At 48.4% G+C, this 26,468-nt stretch overlaps 1 protein-coding gene across 10 annotated transcripts in view; it reads right to left on the bottom strand.

Annotated features, from left to right (window-relative positions):
• Positions 1 to 26,468, bottom strand: part of ZMYM4 (zinc finger MYM-type containing 4) — a 1,418,124-nt gene that overhangs the window by 519,526 nt on the left and 872,130 nt on the right. For all 10 annotated transcript variants that reach the window (XM_085648002.1, XM_085647995.1, XM_085647996.1 and 7 more), the window contains one exon: positions 21,900 to 22,046. In XM_085648002.1, coding sequence (XP_085504128.1) covers positions 21,900 to 22,046 — 147 coding nt within the window. The remainder of the gene's footprint in view (positions 1 to 21,899; positions 22,047 to 26,468) is intronic.

Genomic DNA, 26,468 nt, shown 5'->3' on the forward strand with positions numbered 1-26,468 from the left:
ACAGGAGTTTTAAGGGCAACAAAGTGGCAGGTGTGCTAAAGCTGCACACTGCAACAAGCTACATTAAGTTCAAGCTGAGTTGCAAGCCGGGCGAAATGTACCAAGTTGCTGGATAACTGAGTGCCTACTTGGTTGCACCGTTCAGAAGTTAGCATAGCTGAGGAGTCAGCGTGTAACCGCGTACTTACCAATTGGGCGACAATCAAACAGCGGTTGGTACAAAGCAGCTACTCACTCGTGAGGGTCTCAAGGCCCTTGGGTAGGAGGGAAGCACTCCGTTGAGTGCTGGGGTCGTCCGAAGAGCCAGGACTTGAGGTCCTTCCTGAGCTGGAGCAGTGTGGGATTTTGCCCGAAGTGGTGTGTGGGGGCTTGCCCGAAGTGGAGCGCAAGGTCATTCCAGGCCTAGGCTGCAAGGTAGGTGAAGGACTGGCCTCCTGTTCTGGTCTTGTAGATGCATGGAACGGAGGCCAGAGCAAGGTCGGCTGATCAAAGCGGTCTTTTGGGTGAGTGGAAGGAGAGGTGGTTGTTCAGGTATATGTGTCTGGAGTTGTGAAGGGCCTTGTATGCATGGGTGAGGAGTTTGAATGTTATTCTTCTTTCCACTTGGAGCCAGTGGAGGTGTTGGGTGATGTGACTGACGGGGATGTAGAGGATCAGTCTGGCTGCGGCGGTCTGGAGTTTGCAAAGGAGTTTCTTGTCGATTCCGGAGTAGTCCAGTCTGCTGCTGGTGAAAGCGTGCATGACAGTTTTTCTGGATTCGGATGGGATTCATCTGTACGTCTTTCAAAGAATGTGGAGAGTGATGAAGCAGGTTGAGTCTAGTATAATGCAGAGGTTTTGTGTGTGATCCGTCAGGGTGGGAGGATGTCAGAGGCAAGGGGCTCACCATGCGGAAAAAGTGGGGCCAAGGATGAGGACGTTTGTTTTCTCAGAGTTGAGTTTCAGGCAGCTGTTCTTCCATCCAGGTGGCAACGGCTTTCATGCCTTCAAGGAAGTTGTGTTTACTGATGTTGGGTTTGTTAGTGAGGGAGAGACTGAGCTGGGTGTCGTCAGCGTAGGAGACTATGTTGAGCTGTGGTTTCGGATGATGGTTGCGAGGAGGGCCATGTAGACATTGAAAAGGGTGGGGCGGAGGGAGGAGCCCTGGAACACAACACAGTTGGTCTCCCATTGGTAGAGAGGGAGTCTGACCTGCTGAGTTCTGCCAGTAAGGAATGAGCATATCCAGTCGAGGCCCTTGCCGTGGATGCCGGCATCAGGAAGTTTAGTGGCTAGGGTGGGGTGGGAGATCGTGTCAAAGGCAGCCGAGTGGTCCAGGAGGATGAGGGCAGCTGTTTCGCCCTGGTCAAGGAGAGAGCTGATGTTGTCGGTGGCAGCGAGCAGGGTGCTCTTGGTGCTGTGATTGCTGTGGAATCCTGATGGGGAGATGTCCAGGACGTTATTAGATTTGATGAAGTTTGATACCGGGGTGTTGACAGCCTTTTCGATGATCTTGGAAGCGAATGGAAGCAGGGAAATGGGTCTGAAGTTTTTGAGGTCAGTCTGGTCTGCGGAGGGTTTTTTCAGGAGGGGGCTGGTTTCCATTTGTCGGGGATGGTAGCAGTCTCAAGGAAACAAATGATCGTCCTAAGTAGTTTGGGTGCAATGGCAGAGGCAGCTCTGTGGAAAATGTGATTTGGGCAGGGTTCTGAGGGTGCTCCAGAGTGGATGCTTTTCATGGTTTTCAGGATGTCTTGTATCGTGAGTGGGGTCAATTTGAGCAGGGTCTGTTGGGTGGCGTTGCATGGAGGGAGAGCTGGTGCAGTGTGGGGGTCTTGGTTGTCTACGATGTCCTACAGCCTCTTGATCTTGTGGTGGAGGAAGGTGCTGAGTCTGCTGCAGAGGTCTTGGGAGGGCAGGACGGCTGTTTCACTGCAGGGCTTGGCAAATTCCTTGATGATGGAGAAGAGCTCTTTGATGTTGTGAGCGTTAGTGAGGATTCTGTCTTGGAGGGATTTCTTCCTTGTGGATTTGATGAGATGGTGGTGTGCAGTGGTGGATACTCTGTCGAGTCTTTCCACAGTAAAATCAGCTGTTGTGTGTTTGACTGTCAGGAAATGCAAAATACATTTCCTGTCCTAAGTTGATCATTTTCCATTCAGTACCACGGCTGAAAAACCTTTTCCAAGAACTGTTTGAAGCAATGTGGGGTGTGTGGGATAAAGGAAGATTTGCACCACAAAAAGTGTTTTTGGTACTTTTTCACGTTGCGTGACATGACCATACAAGATTCCTTGAATATCTCAGGGGCTGATTTAATCATCCCTTTGAGCATCCAGAGGTAGCCAACAGAATGCTCTTTTATGCAACGTTTCTCTAGCAGGAAGTCATCTTCTTCAGGGGTGAAGTACATGGCAACTCTATGGTAGGCAGATGCACGCTGAATAGCACTATGATACGCAGTAGTGTCATCAGGGGTTGGGGTCCTGACAGGGATGTTGTATGGGCCAGCATCTGTTGAGGTTGAGCGAGGGGGGGCTTGGGGTTCCACATCGCAATCCTCCCAGGGATCTTCTGAAGCATCAGGGTAAACCAGGGTAAAGTCCTCAGCTGGCGATTAAGGGCTTGGGCTGCCATGTTGAAGTAAGAATCCAGGGACCCTTGAGGAGAAGGCCTGTGTGCAGATCTCTAAATTGGAAAACGTATAGCTAGTAAAGATGCATCACTCCACAGAGCAGGGAGATGGTAGAGCAGTAAGGAATCTGTGGTTAGAGTATCCACCACAAAGAACGCTACTAAACGTAAGTAAGAAGCCCTTCTGATGGATACTCCAAACTGCAGATTACTCTACATTAGAATAGATACCACACCAGTATGTTTCAAAGTGGAGTGTCTCTGTAATGGGTACAAACCAAGAAGTCCTACACAACTGGAGAGGTAAAATATCCTTGAGGTGGAATTGGCTGTCAACGCAGTAGTGCTTTGTGAAAGTGTGCATGGCGCTCATGTTGCGGCCTGACAGGCAACTACGTGAGCCAAAGCAGTTGACTGGTAGAATGAGTTCAATTAATTCAGTCGCTGCCTCTTGGCCATTGCATAACAGATCTTAATGCAGAGGACTATCCACCTTTACAAAGTCTTTGGGCATCACCTTACCTTTCTATGCTGTTGAGAAACCAACAAAAACCTGATCATCCATCCGATGACCTTTGGTGCAATCGATGTACAGACTTAAGGTTCTTTAAAGTTAAGCCGATGGGAGTCTATCATTTTTAAAAAGGTGAGGTGGAAAAATGCAGGCTGGGAGGAGGATGCCCAACCTGAAAAGAAGGCACAACTTTTGGCAGATAGGCAGTACTAATCCTCTACACCTGTTTGTCCGGGAAAAAGGTGGTGTATGGCGGCTGCACCGAGAGTGTGGAGTTCACTGGTGATAAGGAGAACTGATCGCAATGAGGAAGACATTTTTGAGAGTCAAAAGATGCAATGGAGCAGCTGTGCATTGGTGAATGTTCCGCGACAGATTGATATGAAGCCAGGTCTCTGCCAGAGATCCCTGATTTCTATCTACCCCAGATGAAGTCCCCCACCTAAGTGGCAAATCAATCACCACCATCAACTCTGGGTGGGACAGGGAGCAGTGTCTGCTGACAGCCCAACTGAGGTCAAGCAGCAACCACTGAAGATCTCTAGCAGTTTCCTCCGAAACCTTATTCAAATATGAAACTGCCTTGGTTCTGGGCTCATTAAGACTTCAGTTTCCACTCCAGAGCCTGCATTTGCCACCTGACATAGTCAAGCATGATGCTTACCGATAACAGGCCAAGAGGCATCTCACCAAGACCCAGGCCTGATGCTGAAACACTGGAATCAAAGCCCAAATGTCTTGGACTCATTGACCCTCAACTGCACCATATCCAGAAGGGGTAAACTGGACCCCCAACCTCCAAAGATGAGCATCAACCACCACCTTCAAATGGGAGCACAGCAAATTGAAAATGCTCCTGGCTGACCCTGAACTGCAGCCGTCCGTGGGACTGTAGGACAGGTATCTGAAAATACACATCCAGCAGGACCCCCATTCAGTTGCCCGGATGCAGGACAGAGAACCTGAGCCAGAGTCAGCATTTTGAGTATGTCCTTCCACAGGAAGGGATTCAGAGGACAAAGATTTCATGTGGGACAGAAGTCTCCATCTTTCTTTGGCATAAGGAAATAACAGTAGCAAGACCCCACCTCCCCCATCCCGGTCTACGAGGCCGCAACCCTCTTGATGGCTCCTTTGGAGAAAAAGATGAAGACTACCTGTATTGCACAACCCCTAAATATTTTGTGATCTTTTGTTAAAGCCCATAAGCAGTCTTCCAGATAAATGACGATTGTTGAGTGGCATGTCCAGTACTCTGCTTGAACTCTGGGCAAAAGGTTGTGCTATGTAACCAGCCACACCTTCACTAGACAGACAGCCTCCATTGCAATCAGTATTCATCAATGAGACGGTAAAGGTCGACAGTATTTTCTTTGACAACAGTACAGAAATAATACTCAGTGTAATTGTCATGTTAGATTAAGGGGTGTGGAATTCCTATAGCCCAACAACCAGGACATATTGTTTGGGGTAAAAGATAATGAGTTTTCATGTTTTTGTCTTTGGGAAAAGTATGCCCAACCACCCCCCCCCCCCCCCCCCATCTTCAGCACAAACCCTCTGGCTGCCAGTTTTCAGTACCACATTATGGATCGGGAAACAACATTATCTGCAGTTAAGGTAATATTTGTGCCCATGGTAATGCTATTCGGACATTCATTTATAGTTCATTAATGCAAAACCTTTATTATAAGGGTGAGCGCGGTTAGAAAATGTTAGCTCAGACTGCACATATGACAGCGGTTCCAGCATAAAAAAGTGTACACATGATTGCAAACTTTAATGGTATGAGGCTAGGTATACCGCTCTATGATTGGATGCAAATATTTGTATGCGCTTGAAAGCAAGTTTGATGGTTCCTTGCTTTCAAAATAAAATGTTAACATAAAAATGCAGCTATGAAAAATAACATTTTGCGAAAATACTGTGAAATTGTAGGTGTCATTTCTTTGAAGCATCATTTAATAAAATGTTGATGCAGTGTAACCAGTTCTAATAAGATTCTGGGAAACCTGACAATAAATAGGCATTGGCAAAGCAAATAGGTCTTATATTGGTGATTAGCTTTTTGTTTTTTTCAATGCCAGTCTCATTTTGATATGGTTTTTGTAAAACTATATTATTCTGAGAGCTGCCGGGCCCTCACCTTTAGAACAAAAATTGGCCGGACCCTCACCATTCGAAAAAAAAATGGCAAAAGGCAAATATATTTTTAATCTAAAAAGGCACTTATTGCAAAAGTAGTTCCTGGCACTGAGTGCCAATATGCTCCTTGTGACATAGCAGAATGGTGTCACTCACAGTGCTGCTAGCCGATAGAGAGAAAGAGAGAGAGATAGAATTTAATTAAAACAAAAGTTTTAGTTAACGCCAGACATAAGTAGGGACCTTATTCTTAAAGAAAATCACAAAAGTGTACGCATCTTCTATGTCCTTGCATTAGTGCAGTTTTACAGCTTTCGTGAATTCACAGGAATTTACAGAAGTAGGCCAGGAAATCGTAGTCCTAGAAATATTTGTGAACTTCATTTTAGCACAAGCTAATATGCATGAGTAGATTTGCTCATTTGAACAGCTGTTTAGAGAGTTTAAAAATTCACTTCCCCTCCAACCACTTTTTTCCCCCAACCCAAGAAGACGTTTTAGTTCATCCATGAAAGGCATACATTTCCAACCTTTCTCAGTAAGGGAAAAGATTAGAGAAGAGCTGGTGAAAACCTCTTAAACATAAAACCTCTAAAACATGCAAGTTAGTAGGTTTGCACAGACTCAAAAAGGTATTCGGAAATATTGCTTACCGTTGCCCCCACCCGCAGCATGTACATCTGAGGAAAGGTGACTAAATAGGGGAATTGCCAGTATTCAAACCCTAATATGGCATGAGCCCTGGCAGAAAAGCTATTATCAGAGCTCTTATGCAATGAGATTGGTGCCATAACTTGTTGCCGCACTACATGCACCAAAGGGGCAGTGGATTTTTTTACAGGACAAGTAGTTTTATGAAACAACCTGTCACAAGGACAGGTAGATATTTTATTACGTTCCACATCCACTTAGATTTCTTACCCTTACGTGAAGATCGAGACACGGAAGGTGGCGAGTGTAAGAAAATAGCTCTGTATATACTGCTCCAAAGTACGGTACAGTGTGTACAGAGTCTGTGAGAAAGTTGCTCTGTATATACTGTTCCCAAATAGGTACAGGGTGTACAGAGTCCACAGTCTCCAGAGGCTAAAGTTAGATATAACCTTACTCTCTAAAGTGGTAGCTTGGTCGAGCAGTAAGGCAGTATCAGAGGACAGTGTAAAGCATTTGTTGTACACAGTCAGTCAGCAAATTGTCTCACACACTCAATAACTGAACTCTAGGCCAATGGTTTATATATAAAATTATATGCATGTTTTATTTTAGAACCAACAATTGGAATTAAAATATTCTTTCTCAGAAAGATGCTTTATATAAATACTTTTGCAATATGCAATTGACTTTTGTAAACAGTTACAAGTGGTTGCAATAGGCAACACTATTTTAAACACAAGTTTCATGTTATTTGCCACAGATTACTTTTAGGATTACTTTTGGAATTCCAGGACTGGATCCTAGATTCAGTCCTGGGTCAGTACTTGGAATCAAGTGATAAAAGTCGACTTAATTACTGTGATGATTTTTAGACAATACTTTGCTATTTTAAAATTTGACACTTAGAAAATATTTCATAGAAAACAGTCAATGATTCCCTATGTTCTCATTACTTTTGTAATCCAGTACTGGGTACCTAGACTCAGTACTGGGACCTTTATCCAAAACAGGTAAGTAATTACGTTTTCAGATATATTACGATTTTTAAAGAATATTTAAAGATTGCAGAAATTGACACTTAGAAGAAATTTCACAGAAAAACAGTCAATGATTTCGTATGGAAGAAAATTGGGTTACTGGTAAGTACAGTGTTAAGTATTTTTCAGAATCAGTGCTGGGCACCACGATCCAGCACTGGGAGCTCACCTAAGAGCAGGTGAGTATTTTCGTTTGTTACTCGGCTGATTTTTGGTGAATATTTTAAGTTTTGAAAAGTCCACACTTAGAAGAAATTTCAGGAAAAGCCAGTCAATGTTACCCTATGGAGAGAATTGAGTTATCGGTTTAAAGGTAAGTACTCGACTGGCACATTTAAGGTTCTGGGCATAGACTCAGGGGTCTCCCAGGGTCAGGTAGGTACAGTTGGTTCACCCTCAGCGGCACAAGGACGGCCAGGTGCAGAGAGAGTTAGGCCCAATGTTATCCTATGAAAGGTAGGGGGGCCTTTGTTGGTGGCTGCTGACTAGCAGACCACGCGGCTGTGGGAGCTGGGCTCCTGGTCACTTACTCAGGGCAAGTGGGGAAGTAGGTAGGTGTAGAGGTTGCACTACCAGGGTCACTCGGGCGGCTGGGTGCAGGGTGCTTTAGAGCCTTCGGGCGCTCAATTGATTTCAATGGGAAATCTCCGGTTTAGAAAAAGACTGCAAGCTCTGGGACGAAGATTCTTCAGGTGCCACCACCACTTCGAGAGGTAAGTTGGGTAGTTGGAGGATAGGTAGGTACCCCGGGATTGGGCACAGGGGGCCGCGGGGCGCCGGGTGCAGGGGTGCATTTGGTGTCGGGAAATCTTACCCTCTGTTGATCGCGGTTGGGGGGGCACCTTGTTCTGAGGCTGCAGGCTTCTTCAGGAGTGTCGAGGGAGGTCCTTGGGTGCCGGACTCGGGGTCACAGTCGCCGTGGGGTCGTCCTCTTGGTCTTTGTTCACTCCGGCACAGGCCAGGCTTGGCTGGTGCAGTGTGCTGGGTTCGCGGTTCCGGGCTGCTGCCAGGGATTAGAGGTAGGTTTTGAGTAGATCCTCTACTCATGGGAGTCCCAGGGGTTTAGAGCCAAAAGGTAGCCAGGTCCTCCGGGGTTTGTGAGGATGCTGGCCACAAGAGATGCCGGGTTGGAGCAGGAGCAGGTTCGAGGGACGACAGGTCGGTAGGGCTGGGGCCAAAGCAGATGGTGTCTTCCTCTTTTTAGCAGCTGCAGGGCAGGTCTTCTTTCTTCTAGCTGTTCTTCGGATTTCGTAATCTGGAAAAGGAAGGTTCAGGGTGCCCCTAAATAATAGATTATGGGGCGTTACAGGTAGGTGAAGGGCAGGGACCAATGGGTCCCTGTCCTGGGGTGGGTACACCCCCTATCCTGCCTATCTCCTGTGGGACGGGGCAGTAGCCTAATCCTGACTGGGCAGGGCTCCCCATCTTCAAGATGGCGAGAGCCCGGGAATGTGCTTCACCTCGCCTCCCCCACCTGAGGGGTGGGGTTGGCAGGCTGGCACATCCCCTGTCCTTATTTGGGGTTTCCGGCCAAGCTTCCGCCAGAGTGGGGGGGTTGCAGTGGCCTGGGGAAGCTCACAGAGGCAGCATACCTTTGAAGCTTCCCCCTGGCCATCCTGGGGGAGGAGATTTAGCACCTCGCCCAGGATGTGCATTGTTGCAGACCCAGGAGAGCGGGGGCTCTCCTACCCAGGGGTCCAGCAACATGTCTGCTGTGTGGCAGCCTAGGCAGCCTCACAACAGACGTGGATTGCAGGTTAGGTTTCAGGGGGCCTCTCTCAGATGCCCTCTGTGGTGCTTGGTACATTAAATCCCACACTGGCATCAGTGTGGATTTAATGTGCTGAGCAGTTTGATACCAAACTTCTCAGTCTTCAGTGCTGCCATCATGGTGCTGTTGAGTTCGTGTTTGACAAGCTCCCAGCACCATGTACTCTTAAATGGCAGCACTGCACTTACAGGGCCCAGGAATGGACCTGGGTACTGTAGGGGCACAGGGCTCCTGCCTCTGTGCCCACACCACTGGCATAGGGCACCCAGCTAGAGGGGTGGCTGATGTATGCCAGGGCAGTGTAGGTGGTGGGCATGGTACACAGGGATGTGTGTCGTGTCGTCTCTCTGTTTTGTCTTGTATCCAGACACTCAGCCTGCCAGGGCAGTGTGTGTGTGTTAGGGTACAGGGCAGTGTGTGTGTGTTAGGGTACAGGGCCTCTAAGGGTGGCACAATGAGTGCTGCAGCCCTTAGAGGCCTTCCCTGGTCACAAGGCCCTGGGTACCTAGGGTATCACTTACCAGGGGCTGACATGTGGCCAGGGTTTGCCAATTTGGTTTTGAGGTTTTTGTTTAGGGAAGGAAGTCCAGGGCACACTCAGTCAAAGTACATTCAGCAATTCAGCAAAAAGTGGGGGCATACCATGCAAGAAAGATGGCACTTTCTCACAGAGTCCAACAGTCCCCAGTGGTTTGGCAGAGGCTAACGTTAGATATAACCTTACTCTCTAAAGTGGTAGCTTGGTCGAGCAGTAAGACAGTATCAGAGGCCAATTGTTTTGTATATAAAAATATATAGTTGTTTTATTTTAGAACCACAAGTAGGTATCAAACTACTTTCTCAGAATGAAATGCTCTAGTTGAGTACGTTCAATAAGCAATAGACTTAAATGCAATAGTTACAGTTGTTGCAATAGGCAACACAAGTTAAACACAATTATAAAATTGAGCTCAAAGGGAATCTTTAAGTAAATGCAATATCAATTACTTTGCACAGGTTTTTCTTACTCAGGGCTGGATCCTGGATTCAGCCCATGGTGCATCTCCTGTAAAACAGTTGAAAGAAATCGTTTTTTTTACACGGGCGATTTTTAAGGAATATTGAGTTAAGTTTGGTTAAAGTTGTAATTACTTTACAGGGTCAGTGCTGGGCACCAAGATCCAGCACTGGGATCTCTCCTGCGAACAGGTGAGTAATTTTGTTTTCGTTAATCAGGTGATTTTTTGTGAATATTTTTCAAGTTTCAAAACTCGACACTTAGAAGAATTTCCAAGTGAAACCAGTCAATGTTACCCTATGGAGAAAATGTAGGTTATCGGCTTTCAGGTAAGTACTCGACTGGCAGAGTTAAGGTTCTAGGCATAGACTCCGGGGTCTCCCAGGGTCAGGTAGGTACAGTTGTTACACACTGGGGCAGCCGGGTGCAGAGAGAGTAGTGCCAATGTTAGCCTATGGCGTGCAGGGGGCCTTTAGTTGGTGGCTGCTAGCAGGCAGGCCATGCGACTGTGGGAGCTGGGCTCCTGGTCACTTACACAGGGCAAGTGGGGAAGTAGGATAGGACAGATGCTGCACTTCCAGGGGCACTCGGGCGGCTGGGTGCAGGGTGCTTTTGAGCCGTCGGGCGCTCAATGTATTTCAAAGGAGAAGCTGCAAGATGAAGGAGTAGATTCTTACCTGTAACTCCAGTTCTGTAGTAGGGGTATCTCTGTTATAGTCATAATCTATGAATAATCCCCGCCCATGTGCGGGGACCCCGGAGCAATCAAAAATATCTCTTAAGCTGTCCCGCATTTGCAAACCTGCAAAGACACTTAAGAGACAGACAAAATAATACAGCCTAATCACAACAAGGCTGCACTGGCCAGCACTTCCTCTGAAGTGAACACAAAAGCCAAAATAAAGTTTAAATGTCATTTTTATTCACATTTGACATGTTCCTTTATTGTATCACACTCCATTCACCAAAATCCCTTTAAACAATAGAGAGGAAGGGGTGGACAGACAAGCCCTATAGGCTGTCATTATGTGTCTGCTAAAGGGATACCGTGCCTTTAAGAAACTCTCCAGAGACCCCCGGTATCCCAGGATGCACAGCCAACCCAAGTTACTTTCAGTTCTTTTTGAAGGTGTATAACAACAGGCCTGATACCGTCAGGTTACTCCACCGGGGAGGAGGGAGGGTCGCTTATGACTATAACAGAGATACCCCTACTACAGAACTGGAGTTACAGGTAAGAAACTACTCCTTCTGTAGTAGGGGATCTCTGTGTATAGTCATAATCTATGAATAGAATGGCAAGCCCATCCCAACCAACAAACAGCGGTGGAGTAAAAACCCAGACACCAACAAATTACTGTGCAAACAAATTCCTCAGCGAAGCCACGTCCAACCTGCGCATCTGCCCTAGCATCAGAATCCAGGCAGTAATGCTTTGAAAACGTATGGACCGACTTCCAGGCGGCAGCCTTACAAATGTCAGCAATTGGAACATTCTGAAGCAAAGCTGCAGTCGCTGCTTTGCCTCTAGTCGAATGTGCTGTAGGCTTACCCCCTAACGTCTTATTAGCTTCTTCTGATAACAAAGCTGAATACAGGACACCATCCATCCGGAGAGGGACCGTGTTGAGGTAGCTAGACCAGTTCTTACCGAACCATAATTCACCAACAGTGGATCCGACCTACGGATTCCTTTTGTCTTATCGAGATAGAAGGTCAACACCCTACGCACAGCAAGTGAACGCAGAGACCTCTCCGCCGGAGAGAAGGGATGCTGAAAAAACGTAGGCAAAGTTATCATGTGATTCACATGGAAATCAGATATCACTGTAGGTAAAAACTTAGGCTGAGTACGCATTACCACTTTAGAAGCATGGAATACAGTATACGGCTCTGAAAAACACAGAGCCTGACTCTCACCTACTCTCCTGGCTGATGTAATCGCCACCAGGAGAAACAGCCTTCCAGGACAAATACTGCAAGGAGGCCTCATGAATAGGCTCAAAAAGGCTCCCTCATTATCTGGACAACACCACAGTCAACACCCATGGTGGAGAAGGTCGTCTAACAGGGAGGAACACCTTACGCGAACCTTCCAAAAAATCCGTAACCACAGGCATGTGGAAAAATGAGGTTTGGGAAGGGCCCTTTCTCTACGCAGTCAAAGCTGCGAGACGAACCCTGATAGACTGAAAATTAAGCCCAGAGGGAGCCAACTGCAGCAGATAAGGCAGAATAGCATCTTCTCTACAGGATGTAGGGTCAACGTCCTTTGCCCTGCACCATAAGCAAAATCTCTTCCACTTATAGGCAGAAGAATTTCTCGTAGACGGTCTCTTTGCCTCTTTCAGTATATCCATACAGTCCCGAGGCAGTATCAAGTGTCCATATTGCACTAACTCAGGAGCCAGGCTGCCAAACTCCAGGACAAGAGATCGGGGGAACCATCTGTCATCCGAACCTCGTGAGAAGGTCCGGCCGACATGGCAGGCGCCTGCGTGGAATAACAGACCGGTGAAGAAGGTCGGTGAACCACCAGTGCCTCGACCCCTCCAGAGCCAAAAGGATCATCCTGGCTCTGGATCGCAACAGCTCGATCAGCACCGCCGATATCAGGGGAAAGGGTGGAAAGGCGTAGAGAAGCCGTTAGACCAGCTGATCCAGAGAGCTTTCCCCAGCGTCCCTGGTCGGAAGTACCTGGACGCGAAGTCGCAGCCTCTGCTGTCTTCTGCCCGAGCGAACAGATCGACATCCGGGGAGCCCCACTCTGCGAAGACGTCTATCAGCACGTCGCCGTTTAGCACCCTCTCGTGATTCTCGTGAACGAGCCTGCTGAGCGCAACGGCTTGGGCATTCTGCACTCCCAGCAAATGGGTAGCCGTGATCGGTAGGTTCCTGGTCACTAGCAAATACCAGATGGCCTGCGCCTCCCGAGACAGCATGCGTGAACGGGAGCCCCCCTGCTTGTAGATGCAATACATGGAAGTAGGATTGTCCGTCTGAACGAGCAGGGAGTCTGCCTTGAAGGAGGAATGGAACGCCTGCAGGGCCAAGGGTACCGCTCTGAGTTTCCCAAAAAGTTGATGTGGTAAGTCATCTCCGTCTGCGACCATACCCCCTGTGAAGAGGGCCCGACTGAGGAGATTGTCCCCCGAACACCACCACTGCAGCGACTGAAGAGCATGCAGCGACAGCCGAATCTCGCCGTCACAAGCCCCTCCGATGGAGCGGTCACAAGGGCCTGAGCCTACCGAAGGAGTGACCATCGTCTTTCCGCCGAAGGAGACACGCTTACTGACAGCGTAGAGATGGAGGCCGCCACGTACTATATGCACTGGAACGGCGCCGGGACCGACTTGGACCTGGTGACGTGCCACCCCAGCTTGTTCAAGAGAACGCACGTCTGGAGGGAGGCCGCTTGCGCTTCTGAAAGGAGTGTGCCCTGACCAACCAACCGTCAGAGACGAGACCTGCCCCACCGTTGGGGTGGGGGGTGGGGGGTGGGGTGGGGAGGGTAATAATACAAGAACTCGAGCCCTACGAAGGATCGAAGAGCGTCTCCCCTCCGAAGGGCACACAGCCGTTGAGTCACGACAGACCTTGTGAGGTCGGTGCGGAGGCCCAAACGAAGTAAGAGAGAGAGAGCGAGAGAGAGAGCGAGATAGAGAAAGAGTCCAAGTGAAATGCAGGCGCGCTACCCGAAAGTAGCTGCCTTGATCAACCAGCCGTTCAGAAACGGAGAGACAAAGCCACTGTGACTCTCATATGCGCAGCCACCACGGCCTAGCGTATGGAACATTCCAAGGTGTAGGCTGCAGGCCGAAAGGAGGCACAAAGCAATGATAATGGCCGTTGCCCACTGTGAAAAACAGGAACTCGCGATATTTTCCCCGCTGCATAGTCAGTCACCCTGAGGAGGTTGAGGGGAAACCTAAGGCAGAGACCCCCACCGGCATGTACTACTCTTTGATCCCACGAGTCGGCTTGTCGCCCGCCGAACGTGGGTCCAAACTCGGTCATGTCTCCCTTGCACGCTAGAAGGAACGGTGAGTACCATCCCTGTCCAGTCCGTCCCAGAGGAGCCGAGTCTATCTTCCTTTACTGGAAGATGGAGGTGGCCTCCTTCTACAACTCGCGCACAAAGCGCGAGCGAGGTGGAGGGAGCGCTGGAGGGAAACCGGAAGAGTCGCACGGCGGTCAGCCCCAAAATGACTCAATGGCGCCTCGCTATCCGCATGGGAGCACAAGAGTTGCGGCAGAAAAGGAGAGTAGAAACACACTGCTGCGCAGGCTGCAGAGATTCCGTCGAAGACCAGAACGTCGCCGTAGAACAAACCCACGGCAAAGCCCGGGATGCGCCTGAAGCGAAACATCTGCTGCAGAGCCTAAGAATATATATATATATATATCCGCAACCATCATGCCCTGTAGACTATCCCTGTCTCTGGGCAGGAGATCCACACGTCGGTGAAGGAACGCACACAGGGATCACCACAACGGCCCAGCCAGAGGTTCGTAAGAACAGGAGAGCACCTCTCCCTATTCACGTAAGAGGCCCCCCTGGCATGCCTGACCCGAGAACTTCCATAACGGTGACGACGGGACCTTATGGAAGACAGCGGATTCCATGGGACCGACGCCCCCACACGAGACCTCGTGCTAGGGACATCAAGATTCCACGGAGGGGGGGGGGGGTCGCCGGCCGAGGCGCCACAGGCCCCCCGGTGAGTGGGAGATGAGCCGGAGAGAATTCTGCGGCATCCCCGTGGTATCACCCGTGGGGGCGGAGCAGGAGGCGACCAAGATGGTGAGCCGGTACGCAGACACTGCTAAGCGAGGGGACCAAAGTCCCGCGCTTCCGAGCGGACCACGTGTAAGTAGCCCCAGACTCCGAAGGGTCCCTCGGCGCCAGCTCAGCGTCGAGAGTCGACGCTGCCGGGAAAACGAAGTCCCCGCCTATGATGGTAGGCCCACAACAGAGCGAGGTCCAGAACCGGACCTAGCCATCGAGCGCCAGTAATGACCCCTCGACGTCACCCATGACCTCACCATTACTGCGACGTCATCAGCACTGCGACGGCACCACTACAGCGGTGTCGAACCTCCTTCTGCACCTTGACGTCGAGCATCACCGCGCCTCGACGGCGATCGACGTCACGCATCACTGCGCCGCGACGCCAAGCGTCTCGACGTCAAGCCATGCATCGACGTCCAGCCATGCATCGACGTCCAGCCATGCATCGACGTCCAGCCATGCATCGACGTCCAGCCTCGGACCAACGTCAAGCATCGCACCGACGGCAGGCATCTCATCGACATCAAGCAACAACGCCAAGCGTCGACGCCAAGCGTCGACGCCAAGCATCAACGTCAAGCACCGGCGTCGACGTCAAGCACCGGCGTCGACGTCAAGCACCGGCGTCGACGTCAAGCACCGGCGTCGACGTCAAGCACCGGCGTCGACGTCAAGCCTCGGCGTCGACGCCCAGCATCGGCGTCGACGCCCAGCATCAGCGCCGACGTCAAGGCTCTCGACGTCATGGCTCTCGACGTCATGGCTCTCGACGTCATGGCTCTCGACGTCATGGCTCTCGACGTCATGGCTCTCGACGTCATGGCTCTCGACGTCATGGCTCTCGACGTCATGGCTCTCGACGTCATGGCTCTCGACGTCATGGCTCTCGACGTCATGGCTCTCGACGTCATGGCTCTCGACGTCATGGCTCTCGACGTCATGGCTCTCGACGTCATGGCTCTCGACGTCATGGCTCTCGACGTCATGGCTCTCGACGTCATGGCTCTCGACGTCATGGCTCTCGGCGTCATGGCTCAGCAGCCTCCTTGACGTGGGCCTTTTCTTGGGTCGACGGAGAGCATTGGCGTTACACCTGCTCTCGACGTCGCCGTCCTCGATGCTGACCGGCTGGGGAAAGCCCCCGAGGCCACAGCATGAGACGTGGTAGAGGACCTACCCTCTCCTTACCCAGGGGCTGAAGAAGCCTAAACAGGTGTCAAACATAAGACACAGGCAAGCACAGAAGACAAACTCTGAGCTTCAGCTTTGGCCTTTATGACCTACCGCAGTCAAAGCACTTGCTAAACAGGTGTTCAAATCCGATGCTATAGAGGCAAGCAAACTGCAGAAATTCTGCCAAAAAACCACAGCAGAATGTAGAGAAAGGCCAAAGACGTCGAATGAAACTTCAAATCCAGAAAAAAAATCACTCAAAATGAATAAAAGCTCAAAAAATGAAGAGCTAATGCTCCAGGGTCCTGCCAGCAGGAGCCGGAAAAAAGAACTGAAAGTAACTTGGGTTGGCTGTGCATCCTGGGATACCGGGGGTCTCTGGAGAGTTTCTTAAAGGCACGGTATCCCTTTAGCAGACACATAATGACAGCCTATAGGGCTTGTCTGTCCACCCCTTCCTCTCTATTGTTTAAAGGGATTTTGGTGAAGGGAGTGTGATACAATAAAGGAACATGTCAAATGTGAATAAAAATGACATTTAAACTTTATTTTGGCTTTTGTGTTCACTTCAGAGGAAGTGCTGGCCAGTGCAGCCTTGTTGTGATTAGGCTGTATTATTTTGTCTGTCTCTTAAGTGTCTTGGCAGGTTTGCAAATGCGGGACAGCTTAAGAGATATTTTTGATTGCTCCGGGGTCCCCGCACATGGGCGGGGATTATTCATAGATTATGACTATACACAGAGATCCCCTACTACAGAACAAAGGCTGCAAGCTCGGGGACGGAGATTCTGCAGGTGCGACCACCACTTCGAGAGGTAAGTTGGGAAGCTTTAGGTTAGGTAGGCACCCAGGAGTTGGGCACAGGGGGCCACCGGGTGCAGGCGTGTCTTTTGGCGTTGGGAAATCTTACCCTCTGGGGGTCATGGTTGGAGGGTCCCTGGAGTTGAGGCTGCAGGCGTCGTGAGGAGGGTCCTTGGGTGCTTGATTCTTGGTCAGAGTCGCTGCACAGCAGGTCTTTCTTCTTGTTTTTCTTGTTTCGGATTTGGAATCTGAGGAAGGAAGGTTCAGGGTGCCCCTAAATACTAAATTTAGGGGCGTTACAGGTAGGTAAAGGTCAGGGACAAATGAGTCCCTTCCCTGGGGTGGGTACACCCTCTAGCATGCCACTCTCCAGTGGGAGGGGGGCAGGAGCCTAGTCCTGATTGGGTAGGGCTCAGTGCTTAATTTGTGCCGGTGCTTTCCACCGGCACTTATTTATCCGGGCCGGGTCTAGATGTCAGGGCAAACTCACATCAACAACTGTACAACTTGTGTAGTGTGAGTCAATGTAGTGGACTGTTGAAACTCTCTTTCGGCTGAATAGCTGAGACGATAATATATCCATGCCTTCCCTCGGTTTAACTGGTTGGCGGACCACTGATTGGGCTGGATTTGGATTTGGTCCTGTACAGCCACAGCAGCGTACGCAACCTTCTTAAAATTTCTTTTGCCGCCTGCCCGCAATATCGTCATGAGGCACGCACGCACGTACTACGCACCAGCAGTCCGGAACAATTCACTGAAGTAGCAGCATGTCATGCAGTTCGCAGCGCAGCAGCGTTCCTCTTAAAAAAGGCAGTAAACCAAGTAAGTTACCAACTCTGCTTTTACAGTCGCATCTGCTTGTTTGGAAATGTTTTCTGACTGCAGCTTCTTTGGGGTCACTTGAAAGGTGGCATCTGTTTATTTTGAAATGTTCCGTTTGTGATGTCTTTAAAAGTTAGTGAAAGGTTTGATCGGTTTTTTTCTGGAAGCTTCGGTGTGTGGCTGGCCCTGGGTGATGCAAGCTTGTTTTGCACAGTGTGACGGGACAATCACTAGCAACGACAAAGGATTGAATTGTCTAATCCTGGGACGGGATATTGAATTTATGTGCAAATTAATGATCCTCAGCATTCAGGCCACAAGCCCGATAAAGAGAGATAGAAACGGAGCAATGGGAAATGTAGGATGAGGACGGGTCCTTGCACTTACCTGGTGCAAGCTCCTTGTGGTTCCCTCTGGTGCCAGCCTATCGCACTGCCCCAGTGGTCGAAGTGGGGGAAAAAAAGTAGGGGGAACTGTGGGCCTTATCCATAGGCCTTGGTTATTTTTGGCATCCGGGGACGCATTTTTGAAATAAAAAAGTAGGGGAACAATTTCTATTAAATTTAAAAAGTAGGGGCACACCATGCCCTGCCGATCCCGCCCACTTCGACCACTGCACTGCCCACCTGTGATAACTTGTCACACTGCTTATCCAATGCCAGACAAGGGAGTATCCAGAAAATGAAAATATCTCCCTCTTGACCATTCCTGTAAGGCACCGGTGAGTGATAAAGGACTCCGTCCCTAGAGGTTTAAAGGGGAGGTAATGCTCAAGAAACCTTTTTTAAGAGATAATGATAAAATTGAGTTTTAAGGAGATTCCCCAAACAAAAAATGGCTTCTGAATGTGTGCCCATGAAATAATACAAAACGTATTTCCAGTTTGCTGAGGCGGACATAAATTGGGTTTCCTTCCCTTTGTCACAATTTCTCCACGTTTCCTTTCAATAATGTTTTTTACCTTTACTCACATCCATACTTTTTGTTTCCTTTTTAAAAATCACAGCTTTTTTTTACCGCAAACCTCCTTCATAAATCAGCCTTATGTGGGTAAAATGTAAAGACTGGAGTACTAATAAAAACCCAATGCTGATGGTGTACCACCCGATGTAACGCCAGGGAACATTACCAGGAAACATTTCCGGCCCTCAATTCCAATAGTCAATTGATTCAAACACTATGTATTATATTATATATTTTATGAAAATCGAACTTTGATACAGAGTAAACAACACATGTCTTGTGTTGGGCTGCAAGTAATTACCATGGAGGGAGCCAGTAAGTGCATATTTTGTTACATTTTTCATCATTGACCTCAATCCACCAACCTCCTTGATGCCTTTCAAAAACATAAATGTCACATACACAACGATTAGCATTGAGCACATCTTAAGTCAGCTATCTTTTAGGTTCGACTTGATGACACCTGCAGCATTCATGCCAGATTTTTCCATATGATATGCACGAATGAACTAGGACACAGGTTTGTAGAATGCTTGCATTGTTTCAAAAGAAAGATATGCAATTATGCCATACAAGTGTTACAGATATGTCAGCACAGAGGAGCTTGAGGAAACATAGAATGTTGTTACAACTACCTTGCTCAACTAGGATGATACTGAAGCCTTACTGGACAATCTATGCCACAATACATCACTGCACTCTGCGAGGTTGGCCCCAGCCAAAACAAGAAACACTAAATTTGGCATTAATTCCACTAAAGATGGTCCAATGTGGTGACAGTGGAACTGAAACAAACCAGTCTCAACCTGTAATGCAAGTTGCACAAGACTATTTTAACTGAAGATAGCCCTCTTTAAGGGATACCTGTAAGGCCTCCATAGTACCATAAAGAGAGCCAAAAATTCTTAATTTACAAAATTCATCTAGCAGGTCTGACCGAACAAGAGAAACCTTCAACATCTTTCAAGAAGTGTCTAACCCAGATGCCCAAAAGAACATCCCCTGCGCATCACAACAATTGTGACAAACTCCTGGATTTTTTTTGTTCAAAATTAGCATCATCCTTGACTCCAACTTCACTGCCCTGTATCATCTGCCTAATGCTCTCTCTCCTTTCTTCAAAGTGTTAGTCCTTTCTCTGCCTCTGTCTACATGGCTATTGCTCCACTGCCAGCATTCAACCCTCCCTATTAGCTCTGGCATGGCATTTTGATGGCATTTTATTTATGAGCGTAGGCATAAACAAGAGGAAGACGGGAGGCCATAAGGTAGTAATTATAGGTGTTCCCTTTCAGTGCATTAGTCATTTCAGCCAATTTATTCTGCAATTGTGTTTTAAATGCACTTTTTGAATTCATTTTTCACAAAATTTTCTCGGGCGGGTGGAACCTCCTATTAAACCTTTACCTGAGGAAGGCTACCTTGCTGAAATTCAGATCGGGTATTACATCTGGCTTTCAGCAGTGCCAGTTGAGAATGTAGGTGGAGACAAATAAGTGGGTGGAGCCAGTGAAGGAAGTGGGTGGAGCCAGGTAAAGTGGCTGTGGTCTCCTAAAAGAATTTGAGCACCTGCACTTAATATTTTACAAATTAAGCACTGGTAGGGCTCCCCATCCTCAAGATGGCGAGAGCCCGGAGTTGTGCTTTACCTCGCCTCCCCCACCTGAGGGGTGGGGTTGGCAGAGGCTGGCACACCCCCTTTCCTCACTTAGGTTTTCTCGCCGATCTTCCCGCCAGAGTGGGGGTCAGAACTGGTGGGGGCCAGTTGCTGAGTACAGCAAGTGGCCCGGAGAAGCTCAAAAAGGCGGCATGCCTTTGAAGCTTCCCCTGCCCATCCTGGAGGAGGAGACCTAGCACCTCGCCCAGGATGTGCATTGTTGCAGGCCCACCAGAGCGGATGGCTCTCTACCCAGGTGTCCAGCAACATGTCTGCTGGGTGGCAGCCTAGGCAGCCTCTCAGTAAGGACGCTGGTTGTGGGTTAGTTTCAGGGAGCATCTCTAAGATGCCCTCTGTCATGCATTCTACATTAAATTCCACACTGGCATACCAAACTTCTCAGTCTTCAGTGTAGCCATCATGGTGCTGTGGAGTTTGTGATGACGACCTCCCAGCACCATATACTCTTAATGGGAGCACTGCACTTACAGTGCCTAGGAATGGATCTGGGTACTGTAGGGGTACAGGGCTCATGCAACTGTAGCCACACCACTGGCATAGGGCACCCAGCTAGAGGGGTGACTGAGGTATGCCAGGGTGGTGTGTTGTGGCCATGGCACACAGGGATGTGTGCCATGTCGACTGTGTTTTATTCAGTGACATGGCATGCAGCCTGCAAAGGCAGTGTGTGTGTGTATTAGGGTACAGGGCCTCTAAGGGTGGCACAATAAGTGCTGCAACCATTAGGGGCCTTCTCTGGTCACAGTGTCCTGGGTACCTATGGTACCATTTACCAGGGGCTGACATGTGGCCAGATATGCCAATTGGGTTTAGGCTTCAATACAGTTTTTAGGGAAGGAACACAGGCCCTGGGCACCTGATTGGCAGGAGCCCAGGACACACTCAAAGTACATCAGCAATTCAGCAAAAAGTGGGGGCATACCATGCAAGAAAGATGGCACTTTCTCACAGCCAGTTCTCTTGAAAGGTTATAAGACCCTGAATTCTGCAATGAAATTTCTCCATGACACGAAGTATGCACTTTCAAGGCAAGTGTAAAGGATCTTTTGGTGGGAGTTGCACATGGATTAGAGGAGGCACCTGTTAAAGGAACTTTTCTGCTGGAAAGTTTCAACTGGCAGGTTTTGGCTTTTGTCGAACTCTTCTCCCATAACTGTCAAGGAGATTCAGCATTTACAAATTGCAGCAGCTAACCTCTTCTATTCTGGGTTTTATTGAAGCTAGTCCTATAGATGTCACAATTGCAGGGTATGTGCCTAGCTTTATGGAGTTAAATACATTGTGGTGCACAGATTCCTTTATCCGACACACCTCCAAAAGAGTTCTTGGATAAGATTTTTCAGCTGTGGTGCTGAATGGAAATTTAACAACTTAGCTTTCAAAAACCAAAAGACACACATACTAGGCTGCCTACCTTCTGTATCAGAAGTGAGATAGCGACCTTCACTGACATAAAATAAGGGGATGGGACACTTGAGGTTTGAGAATGCTTTTCCTTTTGTTTGCAATGTCAGTTGCAGTAATTAAATGCTAATGTACAAAGTCACGTTCAATGGGGAATGTTTGGAGGACAGTATGTCACAAGCAAGATGTAGAAGTCAAACTGAACTGATGTACAAACATCTTTCACTCAAAGGACATTTTAATATTCCAATGTTTGTCCAGACGTCCTCACCATTTAATAGAGAATATGTTTAGTAGTCCTCCAAGTCTTTCTGACTTGTTTTCCAACGGGTAACAATAAGGTACCCTGAAGAGAAGTGGTCATCTTAGATTCAGGTAAATCCATTAAGTATTCAATGCTAGAAAAGAGTGATTCACAAACCTGCAGTGGTAAATTGTATGTCATTTTAGGAGCCCCAATCTCAGAATACAGAGGAATATCAAACTGGTAAACAAACAAAATACTATGACTGCAAATGTTAAATGATACCTTGTAAAGCATTGTTTGAGTTCACTGTAGGCTGGGTTGCAGGTGCACTAGCCAAGGATACCACATTGGCTATCACAGGAGTGGAATCCTTCCGCATGGGTGGAGGAGCTGGAGCTGCTGGAGCAGGTTGCACAGGCGCAGGATTCACTACTCAAGAAAAAAAAAAAATCATGAGAAAGCAAAAGGCTAAACTACAGAGGTAAGAACAATGTGAAATAGAATGCAGGTGCAGCAGGTTTCAGCACAAAAGCACAGTAAGGAAACAAGTTACTTCCTGTAACTTTGGTTCTCCAGTATTGGAAACTTTCATAGATTCCCATGCTTGTATCATTCCCCGTCCTCGGGATGGGAGTCCCCGGTGTGCATAAAATAGCAATAGCAACCATTACCAAAACAGAAATTAGGCCTAGGTTCATTCTTGTTTTGCAACCTATCCAACTCTTTTTGTAAAAGAGACCAAATAAAGTGAACAACCAATCAGATTAGCCTCACCCCTTAGAACCCCCCTGAGAGAAGCTCAGAACCTCAGATTTTCCTAGCCGTTGTGGAACACCACCACTGAAGGTACGGGCGGCTGAGCTTTCCCAGGGGAGGAGGGTGGGTCGCATGGGAATCTATAAAAGTTTCCAATACTGGAGAAGAAAACAAGTTACTCACCTGCAACTTTGGTTCTCCAGTATTGGTAACTTTCATAGATTCCCATAACTTGTATCAATCCCTGTCGTCAGAATGGGAGTCTCGGTAAATAAAAAAATACCATAGCAGTAGGTACAAAAGAGAAAGAAAGGCCTAGGACTCATCTCATTTTGTAGCATATCCACCTCTATTTGTAAAAGAGACCTAACTAATGCAACAACCAATCAGATTAGCCTCACCCCATAGAACCCTCCTGAGAGAGCCTCAGATTTACCTAGCGGTTGTGTAACAGTATAACTGAATATGCTGAAGGCTGAACTTTCCCAGGGGAGGAGGGTGGGCGCATGGGAATCTATGAAAGTTACCAATACTGGAGAACCAAAGTTACAGGTAAGTAACTGGTTTTCTTACTCCAGTATTGGAACTTTCATAGATTCCCATAGCTTGTATCAGAATAGCTAGCAGTTAGAAAATAACGCACATTTTGTGGAATAAATCATAGAATAACTGTGTGTATATCGTCCTAAGAAATACAAGTTACCAAAAACACTAGTCGGTAAACATCATCAGATACAAAATGTGCAAAACCAATAAGAGGAAGGAGGGTTAGTAGGGAAAGCTCACCGCCCACTGGAAAAGATTCCTCAGGACTGCCTGTCCCACTGCAGCATCACTCCGCGTAGTAGATCGCATTGGCAATCCATCGTGCAACCCCTTGCTTCGAAAGGTGGAAACCTTTGCGAGGTACACTGAAAGAGACAAAGAGCTGAGTAGATCTCCTGAAGTCCTTGGTGCGTTGGATAAAATTTCAAACATCTTTGAACATCCAAAAAATGAAGAGACCTCTCAGCTGGAGCTGCCGGTCGAGGGAAAAAAGATTTGAGAATGACCGATTCATTCAAATGAAAATCCGAAGGGACCTTCGGGATGAATTTTGGATTTGTTCCCAGGATGAAAGTGTCCCTTTTAAACCGTAAAAACGGTTTCTGAATAGTGAGAGCCTGAAGTTCTCCAACCCTCCTGGCTGATGTTAATGCGTGATGGAGGGCTACCTTCCGTGAGAGAAATTTAAAGTCTGCCTTATGAATTGGCTCAAACTGAGGTCTCATGAGTAAGGACTAAGTTGAGCTGCCACATGGGTGGCGGAAATCTAACTGGAGCAAAAACCCTAAAAAGTCCATTTAAAAATTGCCTCACAATTCTTGCAGACCAAAGGGAAGGGCCAGAAGATGTGCATCGAAATCTAGAGATCGCTGCCAGGGGCACCTTGATAGAAGAGTGGGCGAGCCCTGACTTGACCAAAGATAAAATGTATGGCGAGATTTGATGAGGAGCAGAAAAGAAAGGATGAATGTCCTCTTGGCGGCACCACAGGCAGAAACTTTTCCATTTCGAACGATAGGTCTTATTAGTACTAGGTACACGGGACTGAATTAGCACCTCTCTGCATTCTTGAGGGATATTCAAACTCTGAAATTCTCTGTGCTCAGGAGCCACGCTATCAACTGAAGCGAGCTCAGGTCCGGATGTAGCACTTGGCCCTGGGATATCGTCAATAGAGAGGGAATTGGACACAGGTGAATTGGATGGTCCTGGGGGAGCAGGAGAAGCTCTGTAAACCAAAACTGGCGGGGCCACGCCGGTGCCACTAGAATCATTCTGCAGGGTTCTGCTTTGAGCTTCCTGAGCAGTCTTGGAATTAGCGGAATCGGAGGAAAGGGGTAAACAAAGGTGCCTGACCAGGCCATCGAAAGCACATTCCCCAATGATCCCTGATGGTGTTCCCTGCTTGCGTAGAACTGGCATTTTCTGTTCTCTGGAGTGGCAAACAGGTCTATGGACGGAGTGCCCCAAAGATTGAAAATTCTCTTTAAAGTGCGCTGGTCTATTTCCCACTCGTGACTCACAGATTTGAGACAACTCAGCGTATCCGCTGTCATGTTGAGGGCACCCGGAAGATGTTCCTCTGAAAGTGAAATTTGGTGATGGATAACACACTCCCAAAGCTCCTGGGCTTCCATGGACAGCAGACGAGACCTAGTCCCACCCTGCTTGTTCACATAATGCATGGCCGTCGTGTTGTCTGTACGGACTAGGACGGTGGATTTTCGGATTCTCGGAAGGAAAGCCTGTAAAGCTAGGCGAATTGCTTTGAGCTCCAGTAGGTTGATGTGGAGCGGCCGCTTACTTGAAGGTCTTGCAAGACCGCACCCCAGCCTTCCAAAGAGGCGTCTCTGGTAAGAACAAGAGGAGTTGGAGTGACTGTGAAGGCGAGATCCTGAGAGATATTGTCTCCGACCATCCACCAGCTGGCCGCCTCTTTCATAAGAGGAGTTATGAGTACTTTGTCGTCGAAAGAGCCTTCTGTTTGGCGCCACTGCAAGTCTAATTGCTCTTGGAGCAGGCTCATTCGAAGCCTGCAATGCGGAATTAAGGGAATGCAGGATGAAATCGATCCTAGAAAGGACTTGTAAAGGCGAACAGACAGCGACCGTCTTGTTTGCAATCGACGGCGGAGGTGATCAATTTGTGCCGTATTTCCTCTGATGGAAAAGCTTTGCATCAAGTTGTGTACAGAATAGCCCCTAGAAACATGGCCGGCCTGGAAGGACAAAGGACCGACTTTCCCCTGTTGAGTTGAAGTCCCAGAGGACTGAAGAGTTGAATGCAGCTTGCTACTGCTTCTGATGCTGTCTTGAGAAGACTGCGCTTTCACCATCCAGTTGTCTAGATAAGGAAAACCCTCTAGCGCTTGTTTTCTGAGAAATGCTGCGACTGGGGCTAAGACCTTCGTGAATATCCACGGTGCGGATCGGAGTCCGAAAGGCAGGACGTTGAATTGGAAGTGGCTCTTGGCTACTGTAAAGCGTAAAACCCTCCTGTTGATAGGGACATGAAGTATGCGTCCTCAAGATCTAGGGTGGCCAAGTAATCCTCTTGATTGAGGAGCCGCAAAATGTCCTGCAGGGATACCATCCAAAAACAAGAGTTTTATGAGATAGGTGTTCAGCTCCCTCAGGTCTAAAATAGGGCGCCATTTGTCTACGGTCTTGCGAACGAGGAAGAACCGAGAATAGAATCCTTTGCCTCGTTGGGACAGAGGTACCGGCTTAATCGCTCCTTAGAGAAGTAGTTGGTGAGCTTCTAGACGTAGAAGGTGTAGATGTTTGGATTCGGTGGCGCGAGGGGCTCTGGATGGTGACTGGTGTTGAAATTCCAGAGTATGGCCAAATCGGATGATACGGAGGACCCACCTATCTGATGTCATGAGTCGCCAGTTGTGGAGGCATTGTGATGTCCTGCCCCCCACTGCTGTTACAGGGGGCGAAGGAACAGTAGACAGAGCCAGGAAGCCACTATTGGTGCTTAGAGGAATCTCTCCCCTGGCGCCCTTGTCGTCCTCTAGAAGATTGGCGAGAGAAAGACTACGATTGGCCCCGACGTTGTGAATACTGGGGCCTGTAAGACTGAGATGGCTGTGAATAGGAGTAGCAGCGCTGCTGCTTGTATCCACCCCTGTATGACGAAAAACATCTTCCTCTCACTCCACGGAAAGGCACTTTGCGGTATTGCAAAGTCCCAAGGGACTGCGCAGTCTCCGTGTCCTTTTTTATATACTGCAGCGCATCGTCCACGTGCTTCCCAAAAAGCATATCCCCATCGAACGGCAGATCCAGGATTTTATTCTGGACCTCCGGCCGAAACCAGGTAGCCCGAAGCAAGCCTTGCCGTCTAAGGGCTGCCGCTCCTGCCAGAGAGCAGAAAGCTGTAGTAGCAATGTCCATTGCGCAATCAATTTCCGAAGAGGAACGTTCTCCCTCCTCCAGGATTTTCTTGGAGTCAGCCTTAGAGTCTACTGGTAGTTGGTCTAAATAAGGGGATAGGTCGCACCACATCTGGCGATCATATCGTCCAAGAATAGCCAAGGCATTA

The sequence above is a fragment of the Triturus cristatus genome, chromosome 3_2 (genome assembly GCF_964204655.1).
Source record: "Triturus cristatus chromosome 3_2, aTriCri1.1, whole genome shotgun sequence".
NCBI classification, from domain to species: Eukaryota; Metazoa; Chordata; class Amphibia; order Caudata; family Salamandridae; genus Triturus; species Triturus cristatus.